At 35.7% G+C, this 24,539-nt stretch overlaps 1 protein-coding gene across 1 annotated transcript; it reads right to left on the minus strand.

Moving 5' to 3' along the window:
• Positions 1 to 248: 248 nt before the first annotated feature.
• LOC135683309 (small G protein signaling modulator 2) lies at positions 249 to 22,978 on the minus strand. The gene is made up of 20 exons (XM_065198528.2): positions 22,477 to 22,978; positions 19,208 to 19,283; positions 16,527 to 16,700; positions 15,826 to 15,964; positions 15,242 to 15,309; positions 14,307 to 14,578; positions 13,805 to 13,988; positions 12,849 to 13,145; positions 12,133 to 12,277; positions 11,497 to 11,561; positions 9,241 to 9,386; positions 8,670 to 8,738; positions 7,197 to 8,096; positions 6,243 to 6,367; positions 5,826 to 5,908; positions 5,445 to 5,554; positions 4,797 to 4,893; positions 4,115 to 4,226; positions 3,493 to 3,548; positions 249 to 2,979 (listed from the first exon to the last, which is right to left on the minus strand). The coding sequence occupies exons 1-20, from the start codon at positions 22,567 to 22,569 to the stop codon at positions 2,882 to 2,884; spliced, it is 3,309 nt and encodes a 1,102-aa protein (XP_065054600.1). The 5' UTR covers positions 22,570 to 22,978; the 3' UTR covers positions 249 to 2,881.
• Between the last annotated feature and the right edge of the window lie 1,561 nt (positions 22,979 to 24,539).

The raw sequence follows: 24,539 nt of genomic DNA on the forward strand, positions 1-24,539 counted from the left end.
GTCAGCTGATCGATGTGATAAGAGCACTATTGTACCCTCGTTTGTCTTTGTGTTAAAATCTGATAACTTAACTGAGGAGTATTACGGATGGGCCATAATATGACGTAGATGGGCCATAATATGACTACAGGGCTGACGTAGACTTGATTGGCAATCAATCTGTTTCGCTTTAAGTACTTACTAGAAAATTGACAACATGGTCTGCTTCTAAGGTGCCAAGGAGACATGGGGAATAAAAGAGGCGAAGATGTGAGTAGCAATTATCATTATTGCGTTATCTGAATGCGTTCTTGGTTAATAAGATTTGATTTGTAGATGTACATTCAACGTAGACGATTAAGAAGGGCGTAATTACCAATGCTTTTGTCTAAGCGGGATACGTTCATAACAAAGTCAGTGGATGTGCAACGCCAAAGTTTCTGGGGAGCGTATACAAATCGAAGCTTCAAGATCAGATATTACGGATAATGAATTGGGAAAGACTAATGGAAAGGGCGTCATTGTCGACCATCAATATAGGCTGCTATAATGAGATGTTGATGAACTGATCGTTGCAGGGCTATGAATGACCACAGCCTGACAGTTATGTATTTTGTCACAATCATCACCACTATCCTCAATCAATAATTATAATATGGCAATCTGTTAGCAAATACTTTGTGAAAATGATCGATTACTAAAGTAGCACTAGACTAAAATTGTGCATCAAGAGAAAATTGTACCGAACATTACGGGAACCTTATAGATGTGGGAAATCAAGCGTTAGCTTGAACTAAGAGAAAATGCAGATACTCACAGAGCATTATTAGTTTTCAAAACTAACAAAGTTTTGAACTGAGCCTGCCGTGCTTATTGGAATATGGGATGCAGCATTTTCAAAGAACAAGGGGAGGTATCATCTCTCGCAACTTGAATTCTGATGGACCGAGCAAAGAACTGTAGCTAATAGTTGGGGGGGGGGAGAGGCAAACCGTAGCTTATTAGTGCGGGGGCAAGTAGGGCACCCATGACAGACTTGCACGTTTTACTAGAGAAAAGTGTAGAAGCACATTATTTATCGTTTTGCCCATTATTATAACGGGAACTCTGGCGTTACAAAACCACTGAACTGCGTTACACCAACACCATTTCCTAAAAATATACAACTAAACTGCTACCAGCCTCCTATCAATCATGGTTCGGGCACTCATAAAAATTGCATACAAGTAATAAATGAAACCTTTATTATTTTGGAACCCGTCTCTGCTCTATCTAATAAATCCCACAACGAATCTGCAAAACGAAAGACGGTTGCAAGAACTTACACCAACAAGCTGAAGATGACTTCATACAAAAAACCCTCAGCAGAAGACCCATTTCTGCCGACCTCTGGTCGTGATAGCAGTTGGATGTTCGAGTTTTAAAAAACAGCATTTGTGGATCTTAATAGCCTTGCTTCTTGAGAGAAATGACAGCTCTTTAGAATGCCCGAGCCATGCTTAAAAATTGACTTCCATTTGATACAGTGTTGACGTAACATAATTGAATAGATTGCTAAATTAACTGCGGATATGGACAACAAAATGTATACATTTAGGCGTTTTTAACATTAAGTATTAAGTTATACAAAACTAAATCTTAATTCAAAGAAAAAGCGCATTTCTGACTTACGCGTATAGCTGGGAAAGAAAAGTTCAAAAAACTATTTTACATAAGCTAAATTTGACAGTTGCAGAAATTATAATTTAACGAATAATTCAAAGAAGCTTGCAGTCTTTGACTTTTTACCTGGCTAAGTCTATCAAATAAATGCCAATGATATTATAAATAATTATGCTAATAACCTCACGATAATTAGTGTCACTAGTCTTATTATAAGAAGTTAAAATTCGAAGCAAATGACGACAGAAATTCCATTACCTTAACAAATAAATTATAAAGATTGATTATTCTTTAGAAAAGCTGCTACGTAGAGGTAAGGCTGCTACGCAGAACCTACAAATCCTGGACTGCTATCAGTCATCAAAATATTGCAGAGGAGAGGGACAACTACCTGTCACCCAGAGACTGGGTAATCAACCCCCGTCAATTCAATCAAACAGCCCATTCGATGGGCTGAAACAGGCGTCAGCTCACTGCAAGGAGGGGGGATGACTCGGTAGGGATTTCTGTCCCGCCTGTCAAGTGATTCTCAATGCAGACAGCCTTTCTTCTTCAGATGTACATATTCACGTTTGCAATACATTGTAAAATCTTCGCTCATCAAGTCCTGGCTTTTCGAAAGCGTGTTTGACTCGGTGCAAGGGTTGGAATTTATAGACTGCTTAAGTTCGACAACCCCTGGGTTATAATGCATAAATATAAATGCCTTAAAGATTGAAGCATTATCGAAAAACATAATCCAAAATGCTACCATATAGCAATAATCTGCCATTAAAAAAATGTTTCTCGCTAAAGTACTAAAAACGCAGTCTTTTTGCATTAAGCGTTCAGTGATAATTCATTCTTTTTTTGGAAAGAAATACACTTGAAAATATTAAACAAACGATTATCAATATTGTACCTTATCTGATTTCCCCAATTCTAGTTCCACAATGACCTTAAAATGCTCAACATTGCCTTCCTTCCCTGTACACGATAAAACAGCAATATTATAATCTTGTGGAATAAAAATCGAATTCTTCATGGCACGATATGCGTGTGATATGGACGGTCCCCTAAACTATTTGCTGCAAAGAAAATCCAAAAAGCTGCCAAAAGCAATAAAATCATCCCAGCCTTTCTTACACTGAGGACCGGAAACGGGAATCTCTCAAAGTTTCACCATCTTATTTGAAAACTCTTGTTCGACAAATGAGAAACCAACCCCAGCAAAATATCCAATGCAATTCTGTGAATACTGTTAATTATAGTCAATAGGATGCATAACCTCCTGCAATTTGTGGACGATGTTTCTCGCCAGGTTGAGTACAGCCTTCGCATCATGTCGCTCCGCCATTTCTAAAATAAATACTAAGATGTTAACTATAATTTCATTTTGGCTTGTCACTGTTCTAGGGATTTTCTTTAGGTGATATCTTACATGTGATCTCGACTTGAAATTAAAGGGCTATTTAGAATCAATTTGAATTTTTATAGCCAAATATTTCTTTACGGAAATTGCTGTTGATGTAAACGCGCACTGGACATGGCAGTTGACCATTCTCGCGATATGTAGATATTTGATCTAGTTTTTTGAATATTGAAATATGGTTATATCGGAACTTTTAAAAAACCAGCAATGACCTCTTCCCAGAATTTCAAGCAATACTATTCATGAAATTGTGCATAGTTCATGAGTGCAATATAATTAAGGTAATTGTAAATAGTTTACTAATTGCTATGGTGAAAATGCTTAACTTGTTTACAACGAAGAACAGTACAAACATCAATGATAATCAAAACCGTTCGTCGAGCTGTCATTTAACAAATAAGACCATAGTGACAAATATCAAAAAATTTTTATAAACAAACCGTTAAAAAATTTGATTATGTCGGTCAAGTCCATGCTGTTGTCGATAATAATTTCTCTGTAATAAAAGAAAAATATTATTGAAAAAAACCCAAAATATTAAATATTGAATAAAAAAATTTTCGTAAGAAATAATCTACTGTAATATTATTTCCCACTTTTTGGACAAGTGTCCTTAGAATGTAAATCTCAAATGATTCAAGACTCGATTATCGATATATGATTTCAGAGTCGTAAATCACTGCTAAACGTGTTGAAATGAAACAGTGTAGTTCAACAGATCTCCTTTCATCCATCATTGGTAAATCTGATGTAAAAATGAAGTCTGGAGGCAAATCAACTATTTTGCTTATGTTGGTATCTACGTAATCACACAAATATAGACTATGTGTGCAATAAAGCCATACAAGAAAGAAACAGGCTCGTTAAAATGCAGGATAATTTGCAGCGTGGCCTGTTAGTTTCGAAAGAAGAGTCTTTATCACATGCACCTTAATATTGTGCAGTATATAAACATACAAGAGAACTATGGAATAAGGTGTGAAATATTACCGAAAATTGATATTAATTGACACGTCATGTAAGATTTAGCTCTCAGATTACAAAAATGGAAGTTATAAATACCTGTATAAAACAATTAATGCAACAGCTACGAATAAGCTAAAATTTGGCGCAGAAACATAGGTTGCAGCCCATATTGTTTCCCAGATCATGAAAACGTCGCTATATTGGACTTCTACGAGAGAGGAATATGGCCTACGTTATAATCAGCATAATTGGGTATTAACCTCGGTTCCTTACAGAAATGGCAAACACGAAGGACAAATTCATGTAAAAAGCATTCGCTGTAATTGCTCTGGAAGTAGCTAATTGACAATAAAAATAGATTGAAGGGTTTTAGAGAAAGTAATACGTAATATGGTCTTATGAGGGTGGCTCAATGGCTGGAGGCGCTGACTACAGACCCAAGGGTCCGTGGTCCCAGTCCCTGGCATGACCAAACTTTCACCCAGAATGAGGAGATTCGCCAGTAATTCCAGGCATAGGAATCACGAGGTGTGGTCGTATCGAGAGGAAGGACCAGGACACTGGTTTATAAGCAAAGTTTTTCAATTCTTTAAAAACTACCTTCAGAAGGTAGGTAGCAACAAAGACAAAAAATATATGTCATTGGATGTGTGAGAAAGTATCCATTTTCAAACAAAACTGAACTGTCGTCTCCAACTATCCTTTACTAAGTCCCCTTACCAAAACGTTTCCCTAACTAAGCGTGTTTCTTGGGCACACGCAGAAAACTAGTACAAACCTCTTTTAAAATCTAACAAAAGCCATCTGTAGCAGAAATAAAATATCGAACTGTCTTCATCACGGTAGAGCACTTCGTAAAGTTCAGGATCTAAAATCTATGGTGAAAAAACCAAAGAAATTTATTTCGCTTTTAATGTTATATATAAAAGACCTAGTCTTGAATGAAGCTAGAATAAATTTTTTTCTTGCTCATAAGAATAAATCTTCCGGTCTGCGATTACTTGAATCGGTTGAATAAATTTGCAGTAATCTTTAATTCGGTTTTCTTTAATCTATTTAAGCTATAATCCCTTCCTTTTGCTCCATTCTTTTCCTCATTTGCCCCTCATTTACTATATCTTCCCCCTTTCATTGCATTTCATCCTCTCTTTGAGGTCCTCTGTTGTTTTTCTAATTGTACTTTCAACGCTTTATCTAACAGCCTGTCAGCAATGGTGACCTGTGTGAGTCTGTGAAATATTACGTCATGACAAAATATTGTCCATTGCATAATGTTTTAAATTATTGATAAATCTTAATCATTTTAGTCATCAGTCTTTCAGTCTTAAAGATTAAGTTTCAAATCACCAAGAAAACAATGAACTGATGGATTGCTGGCAGACGAGGTTTAGACAGATCAAATATATATGATTAAAAGGGCAATTACCTGGAGAATTGATTGGATGTTGGCAAGGTGTGAATCCATTGCGGTACCATGAGGAAAATTTGGCTCCATTCTTTCCATTAGCCTCACGAAGCAGCCATAGGCTTTCGCCTCTGAAAAGAAGAACCAAGTTAAAAGCAATGGCGAATCGTTGGTTTTCAACATAATTCGCCTACATACCGATATATAAAAGAATTCAACATTGAAATGATAAAATTCACTACAACATACTATAATAAAATACAGCATTATCTATATGATAACATATTAATCATGTTCCTCGTGACGTCATGATGATCCGCTATCTACATGATATATTACGTTGCATTGCACCTAGATGATACGATAAAGCTAGTAAATATAGTATTTATCGTAAAGGTTTACCGTCATCAAATATAATCAGAAACGGCGCACAAAGGTCACACATTCCCTGAACATAGCCAACTTCAAGCCTTTCCCATACGTAACTAAAAAAAGAAACCACGGCAAAATCAGAAAACGAATGGTTTACTATTTTTTATAAAACCATTAAAAAAGCATTTTCATGTTTAGAACATTCCGGGGAGAACAATTTATTGCTGATTTCATTCAGTGAAGCTAGATGAGCAAAATCCCTTACAAATTCTATTTTCTAATAATTTGCCAAGATAATTCTCAAAACCTAGTTATAGAGAAAAATTATTATTGAAACTTAATCTCATCAACAAGATTAAAGTGCAAATAGGCTCGAGAGCTGTTTTTATCAAAAGAGAGAACATACAAAGAGATTAAAGTGCTAAAAGTTAGCAGGCAAATGCAAACCTCATAACAACATTTCGCAATTTGCTAAGATTATCCGAAGCAAAGTAAGGATGGTTTCGATCGCATCTCAAAACATCTTTATCAATGCGGTGAATATTCAAGGCAAACTCTCTCAATACGTCTTCCTAGAAAAGAAAATTTTGATTTTCGAGACCAGCAGGCAGGTGGCAAAGAAATTATTTGCAAAGATATCAAAATCAAAGACTGGCCTAGTGCAGATTGGTGAGGTTCGTCAAAAATGGAAGAGTAAGAATATCTAAGGACCAAAAGGAACGCACCGTTATTTAGTGCGCACATGAATGGCCTCTGGGAAGTCTTGGTCAGCGGCAACAAAAATATGCGCGGACTATAAAAACTAAACACCACCTGTAGTTAGCTTGCTCCTTCGTTGCGTATCATAACTGCTAAGTTTCTTGGACTATTTATGATATCCGATCCTCTTTGGATAATATTCAAAAGACACCCTTTGGAGTTTCTAATAAAGAGTTTGTTATAAAAGAATAAGTTTATTACTGTTTCATTGTACTGGAGGAAGGCCGATTGCATGGCTAATGCAGTTGTAAACCTACTATGGCAACGTGGAGCGCGTAGAAGAAATCGGGCTTGGACAATGGGGAATTTCATGACAAATGTCCTGAGTAGTCAAACAATAAAAAGCCTTGAGAAAATCCTGGAATAATCTTCGACCTACTTGAAGCATATTTTATGTCTGTTGAAACAACCTTTTAAACTTAAGAAATAGTTGTTCCATTGAGGGTGGATGGAAAAAAGTGGTCTGGTCAAAAAAATGAAAATCACATAGGAAGCGAAGAAAAAATGTGAGAGTAACAAAGGGAAAATTATAACAGCACAAAATAAAGAGAAAATACCAACCTAGTTTAGGAAAGTCAATGTATCTGCTTCCTATGTGAAAGTAAAAAGGAAAGAACTAGACAAAGAAGTAACAGCACTCACCCCGTATGCAGCTTCCAGTGCAGAAGCAGATGACTTTCGGTTGTCAAGGTCTTCTCCATTGACGATAAAAAACTTCGGCGCATCTACCGAATCTTTCTTCGTGTCGTCATATCGCTCACCAGTCTCCGGATTGGTGCTCGAGACAGACCGGGATCTCGTCTTCAGAGGCTCCGGGTACCCTATATTCCAAAGCTCGGGATCATCACCATTTGTCTCCCGATTCTGTAAACATGTTAAGCATTCAATATTGTCCATACTACTGTCATTTAATTTTCCGTCAAGTACACGCTGTTTGCTTTCGATTATCTTCTTCCCGCAAGTGTTACACGCAATTTCTAAGTCAAAACTAGTCGATGATAACTGTTCTAGACGTTTCGACGTTGGTTCGCTTTCAGTTCGACGGCGTAGTTGCTTTTTCTTTGATTTCTTAACAAGGTTTCTCCATGCTTCGGCACCTCGTTTACTCGCACTATCGACCATTTCCCGTAAACTGTCTTTTGTTTCCATTAAGCTGGATATGAGGGAGTTCTTATTCCATTCCGGATTTCCTTGGTGAAGATTGGTTGTGCTTTCGTTACTGCTTCCAAAGCTTTCGTCTCTGCAACCATCAATTACCAGGCTGTCAGACTGGGTATCGCTTTGTGATCCTTCTGAATTCATTTTCGTTTGCAAAATAGAACTTTCCCTCGATTCACCATCAACAGAATCACTCGTCCGTAACTCGACATCTCCGAAACCTGACATACTTAGCAAATCTTTCTCCTTTAGTCTCAGATATTTCTCGAGTTTTTTGCATTCTTTAACAATTTTGTTATAATCTTCACGTAAGTGTATTTCTGCTTGCATCAAATCTTCTGCAGTTGATCCAAATAAAACGTGTCCCAGTAGATATGGCCAGACCTTAAAAATGAGAAAGGAAGATCATTCGTGGACCAATACATCTAACAACATCTGATAACATATGACAACATATGACAACATATGACAACATATGACAATCATATGCTTTGTTCTTGTACGTTGGGCCATTAATTTTTAGAGGACTATAAATATTTCACAAAAGAAAAGCTACATGCTAAACCTCTCTATTGCAAAGATAACTAATTCTAGTAATAGGGTGGGGGGGGGGGGGGGTTGGGGTGTTTGGTTGAAAAAAAGAGATCATAGTAAAAAACAATAGTATCAGCTACAAAGAAGATACCTTAAAATATTTCTGTAGTAGGCAGAATAAAACTTCTAAAAAGTCTATATTTGATTGTTGTGTAACAAAAAAGTCTTTTCTTAATATTTCAATGCCAATGGTAATACTTAAAAGACAAGTGGGAATATATTGCTGTAAATTGTACCTAAATGAAAGAAAATAACACGAATAAAAAATTTAAAACGGTTGATAGCAGAGATAACTGAATTCATATCGGAATCATCTTCGTAGCCTTAATAATTAGAAGCTTAAACAAGATTTGAGCTTTTTACCTTGTATCGTATTGATGGATGGACACCACCATAATAAATGTACTGCATCATCAACATCATATCGTCAATCTATGAAAAATGAGGAAATACTGTTTCAATTACCAGTGGATAAAAGACTGCCAATAATACTGAAAACCCTTTACAAAGTGCAAGGTAATAACAGCGTAGTTCCAATATTTTATTGATTATACAAAATCGTCCAGTATTTGATGATATTCGACGGAAATAACTACAGAATTTAATCACATGGGTGTGACAATCAAGAGTATCAAAGCACCCGGATAAAATTGATTTAACACACTCTTCGTCAAGGACGTCAAGGTTTTTTAAATTTCAATGCAATTCTCAAATTCCCAATTTTAATAACTTAAGGTCTGGTCAAACGATCCAACATTTCACCTAACATTTCGCCCATCTCAACCTAACATCTCAACCAACATGGTGTTGGGCGAAATGTTGGGTGAAATGTTGGATCATTTAACCGGGGTTTTAAAGAATTTAAAACAACAGTAAACCTGTATCTTAATTAACAACGGCTGAAGAATCGAACTGAGCAAAACAATTCACAGACCTGTCCTTTGGCACAGAGTCTGTCAAACACTTTTTCAGTGACACCACTTTCAACATCAGCAGGCAATTTTTCTGTAAATCCGATTGGTAAGATTAACGATGCCAAATGGGTTCGAACAGTTTTCAAGTAACGGCAGTGTGCTATCCCTAGATTCAAAAAGAAGAAAATCTAATGATGGGGGAAGGGGAGCGCAAGAATCGCATTGGCGAGTACATGTTTCAGTACCTAGGCAGCAGAGCTTGAAGAAAGGGATATCTGATTAGGGAGGGGGGACACTTGGACCAATGCTTGAGTAAACACTATTCCCCAATTACAGCTACCGCCTCCTGAATTAAAGCAGGAACTAGAAATTACCCTCGATATAACAAAATAGATGCGGCTATTTTTGTCGAGCTAAATATTCTATGTACGATAACAGTGTTTTCCAACCACGGGTTTTGTTAGGGTTTTGTTAGGGCATTGATTGGTCGAAATACAACCAATCGGGGGCAACCTTTTATCTGACTTCCTCTTTATGTTCCATGGCTAGATACATTATCGTGGCATTCATGGACTCTGAGTGTTACATTAATAATAACTGTCTGTCAAGAATACAAAAACAATCGGCGTGGCCTTAAATCCATTTTTGAAAAGCTAAAGGACACACTGCATTTTTTTCAAAATAAATACCATGCCACATGGCCACAAAATTCTTTTACTTTTTAGGAGCCTTTTAACTAAAAAAATTCTAATGTATGATAGCATTGTATCAAAAAATTCCTTATTAGGAAAGGCACAACGTCCTTATTAGGAAATCTCAATATAGCTTGGATTTGAATCTTCAAGTAGTTGTTATTTCAAGAAAATTTCATCTTTTGCAGTAGTAACCCAAAACCGAATATAATTTTAGCTTTAACTGTGAGTTAACTTAAATCACTTTTTCGGTAATAAAGTTTTGTAAAGTGTCTACGGGTATCTGATAATTTTACCTGCATGTAACATCTGCTAACTTTTCATTTTAATTTTCAAGTATCCTGGATCTTGTCAAAGGACCCTTATTTAACAAACATATTTGTCGAAGAATGTTTGCGTCCAGGCTTTTAGCAAATAGATTATCTCATAATCCCTTCTTGTAGATGTGGATAACTAAGTAGATTTCAACATCAATCGTTTTTCCCTTTATCTGTACTTCAGTCAACTATAATAAGTGTTTTCAGCTCATTACCTTCTTTAAAACAAACTAAGAAATGAATGGAATAAATGAATGAATGAATGAATGAATGAATGAATGAATGAATGAATGAATGAATGAATGAATGAATGAATGAATGAATGAATGAATGAATTTGCTGCTCTGATTATTGTTAATATGGTGGGAAATTTTCTGCCAATTCCCAACATTTTCTGGGAACCTTGTTTTTAGGTTCCGACATTTCACTAGAAACTGTGTTAAAAACAGGTGAGAGATGAATTATTGCCTAGGGTGAGGCTGACGGTCGCATGAAATAAGAAGGCTTAAAAACACCAAAAAAGCGCAGAATCCTGCAAATGATCTCAAAAACATTGAAAGATGGATTCTAGCCTTGCTTAGAAACAAATCACCAGCTGCAGAACAACTGTGTTGATCATTTGTTTTGACTCATAGATTCGCTAATGCCCACCACGTTGGAAAGATGAACTGACAAAAGCCCTTTAACTTTTGCGTCAAGAATTCGGATATGAGATTTTCAATGTAGAAAGAGGAAAATTTCCCGAAATTAATCTGTTTTTTGAAAAATTTCGGTAAAACTAGAAGGAATACGGATAACAAAGGATGCAATGCAAGCAAACTAAAATCAAAGCAACTTTCAAGATTCTAGTTGTTTTGTACATCGACTGATTTCAGTTTCCAACCATGCAAAATTTCAGGCCAAGGCAGGTCATAAAGGAATCACAGTATTTAAGCCCAGGAATCACAAAGGAATTAAAAACAATATTTCAAGACACTATAGAAAAGTGTCAATGGTTGGGAATTCAGCAAAATGGGACAAAAATAAAAGCAAAAAGTACTGTTTGAAATGGTTAGCACAAAATAATCCCTTAGAAAAATTTAGAAATCATGAAAGTCTTTCGATCATGAAATTGAAAGGAGGAAATAAAAGTTGACATGCTATAAAATTGTCACTTTTGATTATGTACAAAATGTAATTATTCGATTTATGAAAGAGAAACTAGACTGCAAAAGATCCAAGTAAGATGGGCGAAGAAAAAAAAAAGTATCTGGTTCACAATACTTACATCCGTAAAACGCCCTTGACAATATCTGATGTTTCATTTTGTCATATGCCAACTGGACTGACACCCTACAGGAATAAATGAAAAACAAATTAAGTATTACAGCACATGTTCTCTCCTTCGGTGCCTGCCCATTTGTGTCTCATTTCTATAGTAGATCTTTACGTATTCTTTGAGCTAAGCTCAAGTTGTGTAAAGCATAAAATTCAATTTATTATTCCAATATAATCCTTTAAGGGTTCTTGGCCTAATTCATTCAACCTAACTTAGTTTAACCCCAGAAATAGAGCATATTAGAACGACTTCGGTCCAAATTTATTCTTCTTTAACCTTCTCTTGTGTAAACAAGGAGGTCATTATCGCTGGCTATTTAGCCCCATAAAATCAATAGCGTTGCAATATCCACAATGTTATACCGAAAGTCTAGCATTTTACACATAACAAAAATATAATGTTTATCCTATATTTCTTAACATTCTACACGACTTGGTGTGATATTCATTCCTCATTAGCAGAGCTGATGGTGAAGATACAATTAAAGCAGCCAATCGTTGCTAGCACACAGGCAGGAAGGCACTAAAAATGGTAAAACAATTAGCATACAGGTAATACGATGCTGCAAAGCTTGGCATTTCATACCTCGCTGGTATTCCACCGCTACGCTGCAATTTCACATTATGCATTTTCGGCAGTAGGTTTTTTCTCTTTTCTTCCTTTTCCTTCCAGATTGGCAGAATTTTGCTTGGAGTAGCATTCGATAACAGCTTTTGCAGTTGTTTCTTGTCTATAAGTTGAAGGATTTAAGGAGAATATTGACAATGTTCGAAAGAGAGAGAGAGAGAGAGAGAGAGAGAGAGTGAGTATAACATTCTTGACGGGTATATGAGTGTAAATGACTACCTTCCTTGCAAAATAAGAGCAATTAAAGCTTGTGCCGGTGGTTTTCCTAACAAAACACATATCTGTAGTGTACGTATGGATGAATAGATTTATCCTTCAAAATATAAGTCCCAGACAAGGAAGGCATACTTCTGTTTGGGGTTTTTGTGACTGTCAAGTATATCAATATAATTTACAATAATCAAGAGCTAATTTATTATACATGATAACGTAAGAGTGCATTATTCTTTGCCGCATGCTCTACCTTTTGTTTTCATCAAACACCTCTTACATCACCACCACCACAAGCAAATTAATGGGGGCTTGTTAAGTAAAATGAATAACTCAACTACCCACCCACGATGATCAACTTGTTTAATAAACCACCCATACATAACCTTAAAAATATGAGAGCAGTACGAGATTGGCAAATGTAATGCTAAAGCTTCTACTTTTCAGTCTCTACTACCCCTTACCTACTGCACTTGTCTTCATTCCGTTAATCAGTCTAAATACGAAATCCTGTGACACGTTTCCATTTACTTCCTCGCCAAGTTTTGCTATTTTCTCAGTCAACAAATTTCTTTTGTACTGCGGACCTTGCGCAGAGTTGATGCTCGCCAAATTGAGTGGAGGGTCGAAACGCCCCGAAGGAGACAAACCTTGTTCGAGGCAGGTTAAAAATGCTAGCAGCGAGCCGGATGGGAATGAAAAAGGGGGAAGCTGTAGCCCATCTTGGCCTATCAAAACAACAGTTCCATTCGTCCCATCACCTGGAAAAGAAAAAGAAATTTTCAGCCGAATCTTCCAACCACGATGTACAGAAAATTCTGCGCTATAATTTTCAATGCATCCAAATCTCGCAGCATCAACTATAGCTGCACTTTAATACAACAGATAAATTTTATTTTGGTTCGGTTCATAAGAAATATCAGGTCAGGACACCATTAAACTATTCTTACTGAAGCTAATTTGCAAAATGCTAACCAATACACTTTAATCTGCCAAGTTACTAGCATTTTAGGAAGTGAAAAGCTGCTGTACTTGAAGCCAAAAGACACGACGGTCTGGGATGGTCTGCTTTTATGAAGATATTTACAAAATACACCAGCAAAGATCGCGATTCAGCAGAAGACTTTAATTAAATAGAACTTACTTTCATCAGTTTTTGAATTTATTATTTCCAAAACAGGGCAAAATACTGAAAGCCGAGCAAATATTTTATGGAAGACCGATTAATTATCTTAATTAGTTCTGAGTTACCTATGAAATGGTTTTTGAAGAAACTGAATGCATCTAATTTGCTTTAAAGATAAGGAAATAATTTGCTTTAAAGACTAGGAAATAGAATGTCTGAGCGGTTAGCAATAGCTCAACACACTGCTATGCACAATGAGAGTAATCACAAGCATCGTTAAAGGCATTCTCATACCACTCTGGTGACAGTGTAGAAAGACAATGTCAGACATGTCAACTGTCAGCACCCTGTTCCAGTACAAGCTCTTTTCTGTCTCCGAGGCACCACTCATCATCAGGTTTGGTGTCCATTTCAAAAGCAGCGATTCTGGGCATTTGTGAATAGACAGGTAGCCAGCAACAGGTTTCTCAAATTCTGGCTGCAATGAATTATGCTTTGTTCATAATAAAAGGCGATTTCATTACGGTTTTTCTTGCAAATACGATATGAGGATGACATTGCAGTATTCTGTCTTACTTCAAGAGGTCACTTTGGGATTCAATGAACAGTCTTTTTCAGAAAAATCCAATTAAGAATTTATTTCCACTTTCGGGTATATTGAGAACATAAAAAAACTCTAAGTAGTTTTGTTCATAAATGATAGGTGCGAAACTGTCGGAAACAACTTAAGATTTATTTAGCAAAATGCAGCTATTGTTAAAAATTCTGAAGCTGCCTAAAAACTAGAAAATCATACCATGTCAATAACAACATTATTTTTGCCGAACATCAAAGAGGAGTGAGCATTCTGGTGCAGAGAACCAACATGCTCTCTTGCCAGCTGCGGAGCACTTGAAATCGCCTCACTGCTGGGGCTCATAAATAGCTGCGGCTTGCTAAGCTGTGGAGACGAAGATGCTGGGGTGCTACCGTAAATGCGGTGGCGCATTACAAGTTCATCGGCTGGAGGATCAGTCCAAGTGGCCTCTGGTGTTTTCATCTTCGAATAATCCAACGAGCACGGGCCATCTACAAAGATGAAAAGGAAAGATTTCGTCTATAAGAAAAGCCAGTATAGCCGTCTATAAGAAATATTGCAACTCTACAAGATATCTACACTGCAAACATTACCTGTTATTCTTAAATATTTGGCTTGAGGAAGTTAAGTGTCTACTTGAAACAGAAATGCAAGATAAGATGTTAGCTTGTTAAGTCACTTCGCTGTAAAAATTAGGTTTTCACGAATGGTTTTAATGAATTGCAGTGCTGAAATTCCACAGCAAAAGATCACTATCACTAACCGTTCAAAGAAATGAAAAACACTTTATAAATTCTGGTATTCGGGGGCGCAAGGGATACCAATGAACCTCTTGGGAAATTTCGAAATGCTCTTGAAAACAGTAATTTTCAAATGGTCTGATGTATTGCTTGAAAACCTCTTGATATAAATTGACAAATTGTTGAACTGTTCGTGCGTGCATGAGACTGCATGACTGCATCAGGCCATAAACCAAGAATAATAGGCAATAAGATAAACAATTAAAGATAAATGAAGATGCGAGATCGTATCGCAGGCGAAGATTTTAAATCATCAGTAATAGCTGGATACCAAGCCAGATAACTGGGATAATTGAAAAGAATTCGTGTGATTTGTAATTTGTCAGCTGACAGAAAAGCTGTTAACCGCCTTACCTAACAACCAAACGAGCGAAGGTCCAAACACTTGATCAGCGAGAAATGCATCACTTTCATAGAACTCTCTGGCAGTGAAAACAAAAGAAGTTTTGTCAAGCTGTTGAAGCAAAGCTAACTCTGGTGCAGACAGCGTAAAACATAGACTAATAAATCTGAAATTACAGGTACGTTGCTATTATACGAGAGAAGGGAAAACAGAACACATGGTGTGGGCAGCTGCCTTTTTAAAGAACAAATAATCCTGCTATAAACACATTAAATTGCTACGGAAAATAGTGCAAAATTATTAATCATTAAACCAGGAATGGATAGCTACTCATTCGCATTACGAAAACTGTATTTGTTGACTTCACATCGGCGTTGACTCATCAAAGGATGATTTGTGAATCACAGACGGCGATAAAATCAAGGTGAAATATGCACTGCCGCTTTAGACGACAAACCGCCGCGGGAAAATTAGCTGCAGCTGCAACTGCAATGAAAATCTCACTAATTTCCATTGTATCAAAACTTCACAAGCGGTGTTAATAACAAAGCAAAGTTGTGGGTTTTAGCATTCGATAAGACGTAATGTTCCTTACTCGTAATGTTCCAGAAGTGTTCCGATGATTTTAGAAAGTACGCGTTCTAAAAGGGCAAGCCTTATCCAGAGATGCTTTCCATGATGCCCTGACACATTGTAGCCATTGACTTTGGCAATGTTCTTTCGCTGTTGGTTATCTAAAAAGCAATCAGCTGCGGAACTCAAGAAACAATACTTTCTAAATTGAAAACGGTCATTTAAAAGAACAGAAAGCGGCTATCATCATGCAAACTAGTCTAAATAGATATTGCCAGAGCATATTTTGCTCATTAAAAATAGACCCTTTGGTTGAAAGAAATCATAGAAATTGAAAACATGATTTCAACAGTGTTGGACAACAGTAATAAGAATTTAAGTTTCATATATATGCTTTGCACGTATGCTATAGATACTGAACTCCAATTCTGACTATTGCAGTGAATAAATAAATCGGCGCATTCGAAGAGTCAATTTTCTCTGAAAAAAGCCTTTAAATCTTAACGGAAATTTTTAAGCAAAAATATTTTCTCTAGAACCTTTATGAAAAGCATTATGATTTAAATGGAGAATGGGAAATTTCAGTTGTAATTCAAACATCCTGATGTCTGCTGCAAATTCTGATTGCAAGCAAGCCTTTAAGATTAATAGCAACGGAGCCAGTGCAGTCTTAATGTTTGAAGTTGTAATGTGCTTCTTTGCACAACTAATTATAGCAGGCACCTGTCGTAGATATTCTGCTGATGTTGTCGTGTGCATCGCTGCATTGCTTGGCAATGTCACTCGCATCTTCGTCATACTTTGCGAATTTGCTGATGAGTGAGTCCGTTGAGCTTGATGACAGGAGGCCCCCAACTCTTTTCTTGAGATGATGGCCTAGGCAGGCATCAACAGCAGCTGAAAAGTAATTGGGGATTTCATTTAGATAGAAATATTCTCTACTGTTGAAATAATTGCCTACTGTCACAGAAGTTTCTATTCTGTGCTACTGTTATAGAAGCAATAAAGAATTTTGATTGAAAAAGGCAAGCGAGGGCAGGCATCATAAACGCTACTCACTCCACCTAAAATTCAAAATATTTCGCATTATGCTTGAAAATCATAATGAGCAATGGTATAAAAAACAATTGTTTGCAAGTAGGAGCCGCGCCAATGGGGCTGCATGGAGCCATGACCCCCTACATTTTCAATAAGATACATATTGTTGATAATGGATAGCCAAACTCTTTCTATTACTTGGCAACTTCATTTTAAGTTCACCTCTTAGCCCCTAGTAAGTCATATACACAAACAGGATGCTTTCTATTCATGAAATTGTTGAATTTTAACCAAAAACAATCTAATTTAAATTTAACCTTTCAGATCATTTCATCAAAAGAAGTAAACTGTCTTTTGTGTTTGTCTGGTGCAAAGACATTCAGTTTATATAAGCGATTTGGTCTAAAGTGAACAGTCCAAAAACTCTGGAAACCGAACCAAAAACAAAGCAAGTTAAGCAGACTTATACCTAGAAGAATCAACATATTTTATAAACTTATAATTTATAGCCTTAGCAATACCCACTATGTAGCAAGGTTACCAGTTAATGGCCAAAGATTTTACAGTTAACAGGCAAAATCATCCAGCAAAAAATATACGAAAACAGAAACAGCTACATTTTGGCTAATTTTGTGAAGAAATAGTGTAATCAAAATTGGTTTTGTACTTTAAGAAAACTCTCACTTGCTTTCATTTTCAATTTTTTGTTCTCTTTACTTTGTTTCGTGCATTGGCATTTTCAATTTGAGATTATTTTAGCAAAATATTAAATATTGTCTATACAAAAATTGTTGTTTCCTTGTATTTTTGTGGTTTTAAATGTGTTGAAAATTAAGCCAACTTTTGCTTTTTTTGCCAAATCAATTTCTGATGACCTTGGGGCTTTAAAAAATGGCAGGAATTTGGCTTTCAAATGGCCAAATGGCAATGCTACAAAGCAAGCTCTTAAAACACCCAAAACAAATATGAAAAAATCCTACAAAATCTAAGCATATAAGCACATATCAAAAAATTGACATGACATTTTTTAAAGTCCAATTAAAGTCACATCTTGATGTCATAAATTAAAATCACATTTTCAATCCTTGAAGCAAACCATGAAAGAGAGGGAGAAAGAGATAAGAAATATAGTTGTTAGTTTTCAGTTAAGTCTCAGAGAACATACTCTGTTGATCAACTACTTTTTATTTATTATTGAAAGACAATAAGCAAATGTTCCTCCCTCTTTATGAGGGTGTTTATAAACTAAGGCTGCAATTCTCATAGCATTTTAGCAATGATGATTACTTACATTAGATCCTCAATTATCTGTTCAGCTTGGAATGAAATATCAGAAGAGCTGTTCAGATTAGCCAGAAGTTTGGATGATTGATGGTAAGTATTTGGTCAGGAGAAATCACACAGAGGACATAAGAAAGAGTCAGAAATATCATTCTACCTTACAGTAATGCTCAGCTCAAAAAGGGCATCAGATAGATTTGATCAATTTGCCAGAGGTTTGCTTTCTCTGGTAAGATGGATTTGCTAATAGCGATATCAGAAGGCAAACTAATTTAGATGCTTGTGTGATACCAATATTCATTTTAGGGCTCAAATTTCATAGGAGATGTGCTTTCATTAGTGTTAGTATCGATGAAAATATGTTCAGATATAAAACATTATACCTAAAACCTGGCACAAAGCCAGCACTGAAAAGGTGGGTGGGCAACAGGGGCAAAGCCAAAATTTGTTGTTGTTGGTGGTTGGGTGCTGTATTGCTCTTTGCCGGCAAAAGGGCGTTTTACGCTTTCTAGGTGTGATCGCAAAATAAGTTATTGTAAGTGCTGCTTTTATGTGTTCTATTTCAATATTCAGAATTATATGATCAGCTTGTCAACTGAGTGAAGTGTAGGAGCTTGTTGCTTGTTAATTGGTGGCAAGAACTTGAGTAACAGTATTGAAGAACTTAGTAGCAGTATTAAAGAACTCAGTAATGGTATTGAAGAACCTTCAAAAACTTAATATTTTGCAATAGATACAGAATAAGGATAAAGATTTATTATCTTGCACTTAATAGAGAATAATTAAAATGTAATTAATGTTTTGTAGAGTCTTATTTTTCTTTGCACTTTCAAAAAAGTTTTGTTTCCTATAACGTATTTCACAGAATAAATCTAAAAATTAACTGTAAAATAATTAATCTACATTTTTAGACAAAACAGATTTTTGAATGGGTACAGAGGGGCACAAAATTCCAGTTGGGTGGGCAATGCCCCTTGTGTCCCCTTGGCTTCGTGCTTGCCTAAAACAATGTTCTAAAATACGAGGTTCAGATAACCAAAATTCAGATAGAGGAAGATGCACATAACTGAATTATAATTTCATACCACATAATGAAGAGACTGAGCTGCTATCTGCATGCACAAATCTTCTTGTAACTGCTTCTTCCATGAGTCTTTTGGCCTATCAGAATAAACAAGTCAATTGTAATGCTTGGCAAGAAATATTAGCAGCTATGAACAGGCAATTTTGCCTTTCGAAATAATCAACATCATGGAGGTTATAGGAGCTGAATAAATGAGTTGGTTTCAATTACAAGCATTCGGGATTCTAAATTATGCAATATATTGTGATTTCAATCAAAAATAGAAAACAGAGCTAAAAAATGACATGGGGCAACAGATCTTTAAGTGTTAAGAATCAAATTGAATAAGGAGAGGAATTTTTTACTGAATGTGATCATAATCCATAAAAACTCTTGAATTTTATCAAAGTGTATAAAGAAATAATAATTCATTTTTGGACATTCCCTTTTAATAAGAATATTAATTTTACTTTATCAAAATAAAGTATAAGTTAACATTGACATATAATTTATATTTTAATATATATTTTACCTCTGTTTGCCAAAAAATCATTAAGATTTAATAATAAAACAAGTGTCTTAGAATAGACAAAAACAACAAATACACATGCAAACATAAGGCTAAAGTCATTTAAATCTGGAATGCTGAGAGCTAGCTGGAAACAAAGGAAAGGTAAATTTAAGGCAGATGTTTCCACTGCTTGATCAGCCAAGTACCTGCAGAGTGTGGCCTGACCTATGCAATGGAATAATGTAGCTAATGTTCTTAACTTACATTGAAACAGGTGAACAACTGCTAGTAAAGTGATAAGCAATCAACTTTGCAGAAGAATTATGCTTATCCTTAGATTGAAATGAAAAACTTGAAACAGACGGCGTAATTATGTGAATTGCACATGGTTAAAAGTTCCAAAAATATGTGACAGCTCTTGCATAAGGGATTTTACATTTGACTGTAGAGTTGTCTTTGGTGAAAAAATGATCTGCACAACCTATTGGACAGAATCTTGCTTCAGAAGCATTTCAAGAAAAAGTGAAAGACACTGAGGAGGTCTGAAGGAGAAGTTGAGGAATACTGAAATGAGGAATAATAATATAGCTTATGAAAAATAAAATCAGATCGAAGAACTTATCAGTTAAGTCTAAACGTGCTTCAAATTTTGCTTTGTTTTGGTGAACATAGGCATTTTTGTTTTCTTTCACTAGATGGGTATTTTGTTGTCTTGATCAGAATTCTGTAGCAACAGAAGGCAATGAGCATGGTCTGATCAATGAAACTTTTCTAGTCTAATGTTTCAGAGAAATAATAAAATTTCCTTCTCAATTTAAAAGTAGAGGAGCTTAGAAAAGAAAGACTACTTTTCAATGTTAACTATGGCTGGTTCTATGACAACAACTTCTGGTAAAGTTTACGAGTGAAAACCTTAAATTAAATGATGGCAAAAACAGTTTGCTCATCCCAAAGAAAAATGAAATTCAAACATAAAAAGCACCAAGAAGAGTGAAAAAAATGGAACTCTCAGTTAGTGGCAAATCAGAGCACTAATGTAGTTTGCATGCACTTATACATTTTCTTTTGTACTACTGTGAAGGAGACTATAGAATGAATAAATGAATTTATTTTCTAGTGACAATGAACATTTGTAGTCATGCCATAAAAATGTCAACAGTATGCGAAAAATAATATTATAAAAGTCTTCAAACAATAATTTAGATTGTTTTATCCAAAATGTTCACAAAATTAAAAAAAAATTCTCAACAAATCAAAAATTAAACCATCTTTATATTTGTTTCTAAACAACAAAATGTGATATTTTTAAGTAAGTTTCATAAAGTTCAATCCTCAAAAAATCAAATAAATGTAATGAAATAAAAAACTAAAAAACATCCTAGCCAGAATACTTCATCAGAAGTTTCCAAAGTAATTCTACAAAAAAAATCCAAAGTCTATCTTATTATGAAAATATCTGTTGACAGAAAACTTGGAGGGATTTTACAGGATAACTTTCTTCTGTGATGATTCCATATGCTTCCTTTTCATGATGTGTAAACTTAAGGTTAGGGTCTACAGAGTGAAAAGCCACCAATCCCAGCCAAAGACTCCATGAGATTACAAAAGCATAACCCTTTAAAACAATGGACACCTTTGGAACCCTTGGTGTTCCAGTGTGATTTCTGAAGGCATGAATATATGGGAAACTGTAAACTGAATGATGAAACAACTTATAAGATGTTAACAACATAGCATGGAAAAATATGACAGGATGTCTACAGGCCAGTGGGAAATAATAGTATGCAAAATAACTGGACAATGAAACAGAAACAGATTTTGCCTAGCTTTGTGGAAAGTAAAACCTCCAAATTCTTTAACAAAGCACAGCTATTTTTAAACTTCATAATGCCTTTAATAAAAACATTGAAAATTATTGGCATATCACAAGCCTGTTAAGATAACTTTGAAACCAGAAAACTTTCGTTGTGGCTTCCTTCTAATTCAGTAAAATCTAATTGTTACTCTAAATAGGCTTTTTAGCACACAAAATATAAATGTTTACTGTGCATGCTTAATGTGGTCAGCAAATACAACCTCCAGATTCAATTTGGATCTATCAGTTCCACATGAAACATTTCGTTCACGTAATAATTAGGATAAACATTGCAAAGACCTAACCACCTGCAAAATCACAATTTTCAGTAGAAATAAAATTTAAATAAGTTCATATCTTTCCACAAATTTCATGTTGGTACTTGAAGATATAAATATAAACTCGCTGAATTTCTACCAAACCTAATTCAGGATGCCAATAAACAAAAGTTATATTCTACTTTGCAGCCCAGCACCGTGGCTCAAGAATCATGTCAATTTGCATACTTCTATTATCAACTAGACTAGGTCTTTTGATAAATTTTTCGAGTCATTGGTTTTTCTACTTGAGAGTGCTACTTGATATCGACTGGACTGGGGAACCTTGCTAAAAATTAAAATTATCACATAATTTTTTATGACAAACATGCCCTTGCGAGTTAGGGGGAGGTGCATAGCTATCATAGCATAAGACTGGTTATGACAAGGGAAACACCAGTAAAAATAAGATTTTGTTAATTGGTTAATCGAGTTGAGGTATGATTATGAAGCGAACAATTGTAGTGACCTAGCTTAGTCTGTTTCAATCTCTTAGTAACACCTGCAGATTATGAGCATCAATATAATCTTTGCCCAAATAGGCCTAGGCCAGGCTAATGGTTATCGGATCCTTAAAAACGACCAAGAAGCAACGGGTGATATCTTACCTCTCTCTTGACATTTTCAAGCAGTTCTTCTTTCTCCTTCGCAATTTTCTCTTGCAAAACTATACTGCTGTCACTTTTGCGGATGAAATCCATCTGCTAGGTGTGCATAATCTCCAAAATTACATCTTTTTCACTGCCGGTCACTGCACTCAGTCACCATCACATCAATGTCGACTGAAGCATCTGCTCTGCTCACTTGTCTGCATCTTAACTGTCATATCTCTGGAGGAGTTGCCATGTAGAGCTGAGGCTTTCTTTAAACAGCCGTACATACATAAACACATACATTAAATACATGCATACATGGCGTTTATGAGCATATCCACAACTAAAGTGTGGCTCTTCAACTCAGGCTAAAAAGGTTCTGTCCCCTATGTTTACAATTTTATTAAAAGAATAGTAAAATTGAAAATAAATGGAATGTACACGTCAAAATGAGAAGTTAAAGGATTAGAATAAAAGGTTAATTGGCAAGTCGTCCGTTAGCTTGCATAAAGAACACTTTCCGCAGGCTGTTACAGAACGAAGGCAGAGTTGTTTCGTGTCGAACAGTAGATGGCAGTTTGTTGAAATGTTTACTGGCATCCTTTCTACGGCATTTTTCTCGGAGCTTTGCCGATGTGCCCGTAAGAAAATACTGCAAAATAAGCAAGATATCACTATTTGATTAAAGATAAAGCAATTTTACAAGGATAACCAGTACAGTAGAAAAATTATATTGCTAGATGCGCTGCTTTGCTTTGTGCTGTGATTCAAGTGATTCGTAAAGTGTTCAAAATGACCAAGCCAAGATGGAGGATGTATGTAGAAGGGGGATACTGCTAGTTAGTCACTAGTCAAGATTTTTGGCTCCAGTTAGTCAAACAAATTTTTAGTGCAAAACTCCCGGTTTCAACATTTTTTCATAGTTTCATTTACTAACAGGGCGTTTAGAAATTGTTATCCTCATATCATATCAAAAGTAATGAAAATTGAAATTTTTTTCAAACACTTCCCCTAAATTATCAGTTAATAAGCAGTGGCAATGGGCCATAACAATGACAGTAAACTTTTGTGCTCATACCCCTCTCCAAATCTTGGCCAGATCTTGTCAGGGTCTTGGAGAATCAATCAGCGCTTTGTCATGGCTTGAACAAAATAGAATGATTGTGAACACGAACACATTCCATGCACTTTTTGTTAAAAAGAACCAGGGGCGTAACTTGGCCAATAGGTTTGGAGGGGTGAAAAGGGTTTCTGCCCTGCAAAATGAGTGGTGCCCTGCAGACCTCGTAGCAAAGGTTTGTCTATAGGTCACTAGTGAAAGCTTTACCAGTGTAAATTTGTCTTTACCAAAAACAAACTTCTAAGCAATAAAAACAAACTTGAAACTTCATTGCCTATGAAATATCTATTTTTTTACGTGAGCGTAAATTAAATGTCAAATTTGATTTTCCTTTGTAATAAAGCTTGTATTTCATGGCATATCAAGTTTAGCGAGGTAGGAGGACCCACCATGGTTGGGTCCGACGCGAAGAAAATTTCGAAATTATACCCTGTAAAAGGACTAAATAGCATCTCCCAGACTAAAGTTTAGCAAAATACTATATTGCTAAAAAACTGATTATTGTTTATTGGAAAAATAGGGAGGGAGGATGGTATGCTAAAACTCTAGTGATAGACGTTGTGGAAGGAAAGAAACGGTAACCTTTCATTTAAGATTGCACATAGTTGTGAATGACAGAGCAATGTTATTTTGATTGGGAGAATTTTATTTCCTGGACAGAAATATGCAGTTTCCTATCTCGAAAAGGCCGTGTTTACACTTCCAAAATGAAAACATTGCCATGATACAGAAAGTAATTTACTGAATTAATGCAAATAAAAGAAAAATAATAGAAATATACGTGAATAAGTTAGCAATTGGATCAAACAAAATCGGCATCTTAACATTTTATTCACTTTTTATTTCATACACTGTTAAAAAGATATAGAAAAAATGATAAAAAAATTGGGGGCCTCCAGCTCTCTATTCCCCCCAGTGGCGCCGCACCTGTCATGAAAATAATTTACAACTTGAATTA

The sequence above is a fragment of the Rhopilema esculentum genome, chromosome 7 (genome assembly GCF_057945365.1).
Source record: "Rhopilema esculentum isolate cy_ngs chromosome 7, ASM5794536v1, whole genome shotgun sequence".
Taxonomy (NCBI): Eukaryota; Metazoa; Cnidaria; class Scyphozoa; order Rhizostomeae; family Rhizostomatidae; genus Rhopilema; species Rhopilema esculentum.

Excerpts from the sequence above, each read along its gene's own strand:
- LOC135683309 (XM_065198528.2), bottom strand. The coding sequence starts at position 22,569 with ATGGATTTCATCCGCAAAAGTGACAGCAGTATAGTTTTGCAAGAGAAA. Across the intron at positions 9,387-11,496 it reads GTCAAGGGCGTTTTACGGAT|GGATAGCACACTGCCGTTAC; the intron begins GTAAGTATTGTG and ends TTTTGAATCTAG. Across the intron at positions 2,980-3,492 it reads CATAATCAAATTTTTTAACG|AAATGGCGGAGCGACATGAT; the intron begins GTTTGTTTATAA and ends TATTTATTTTAG.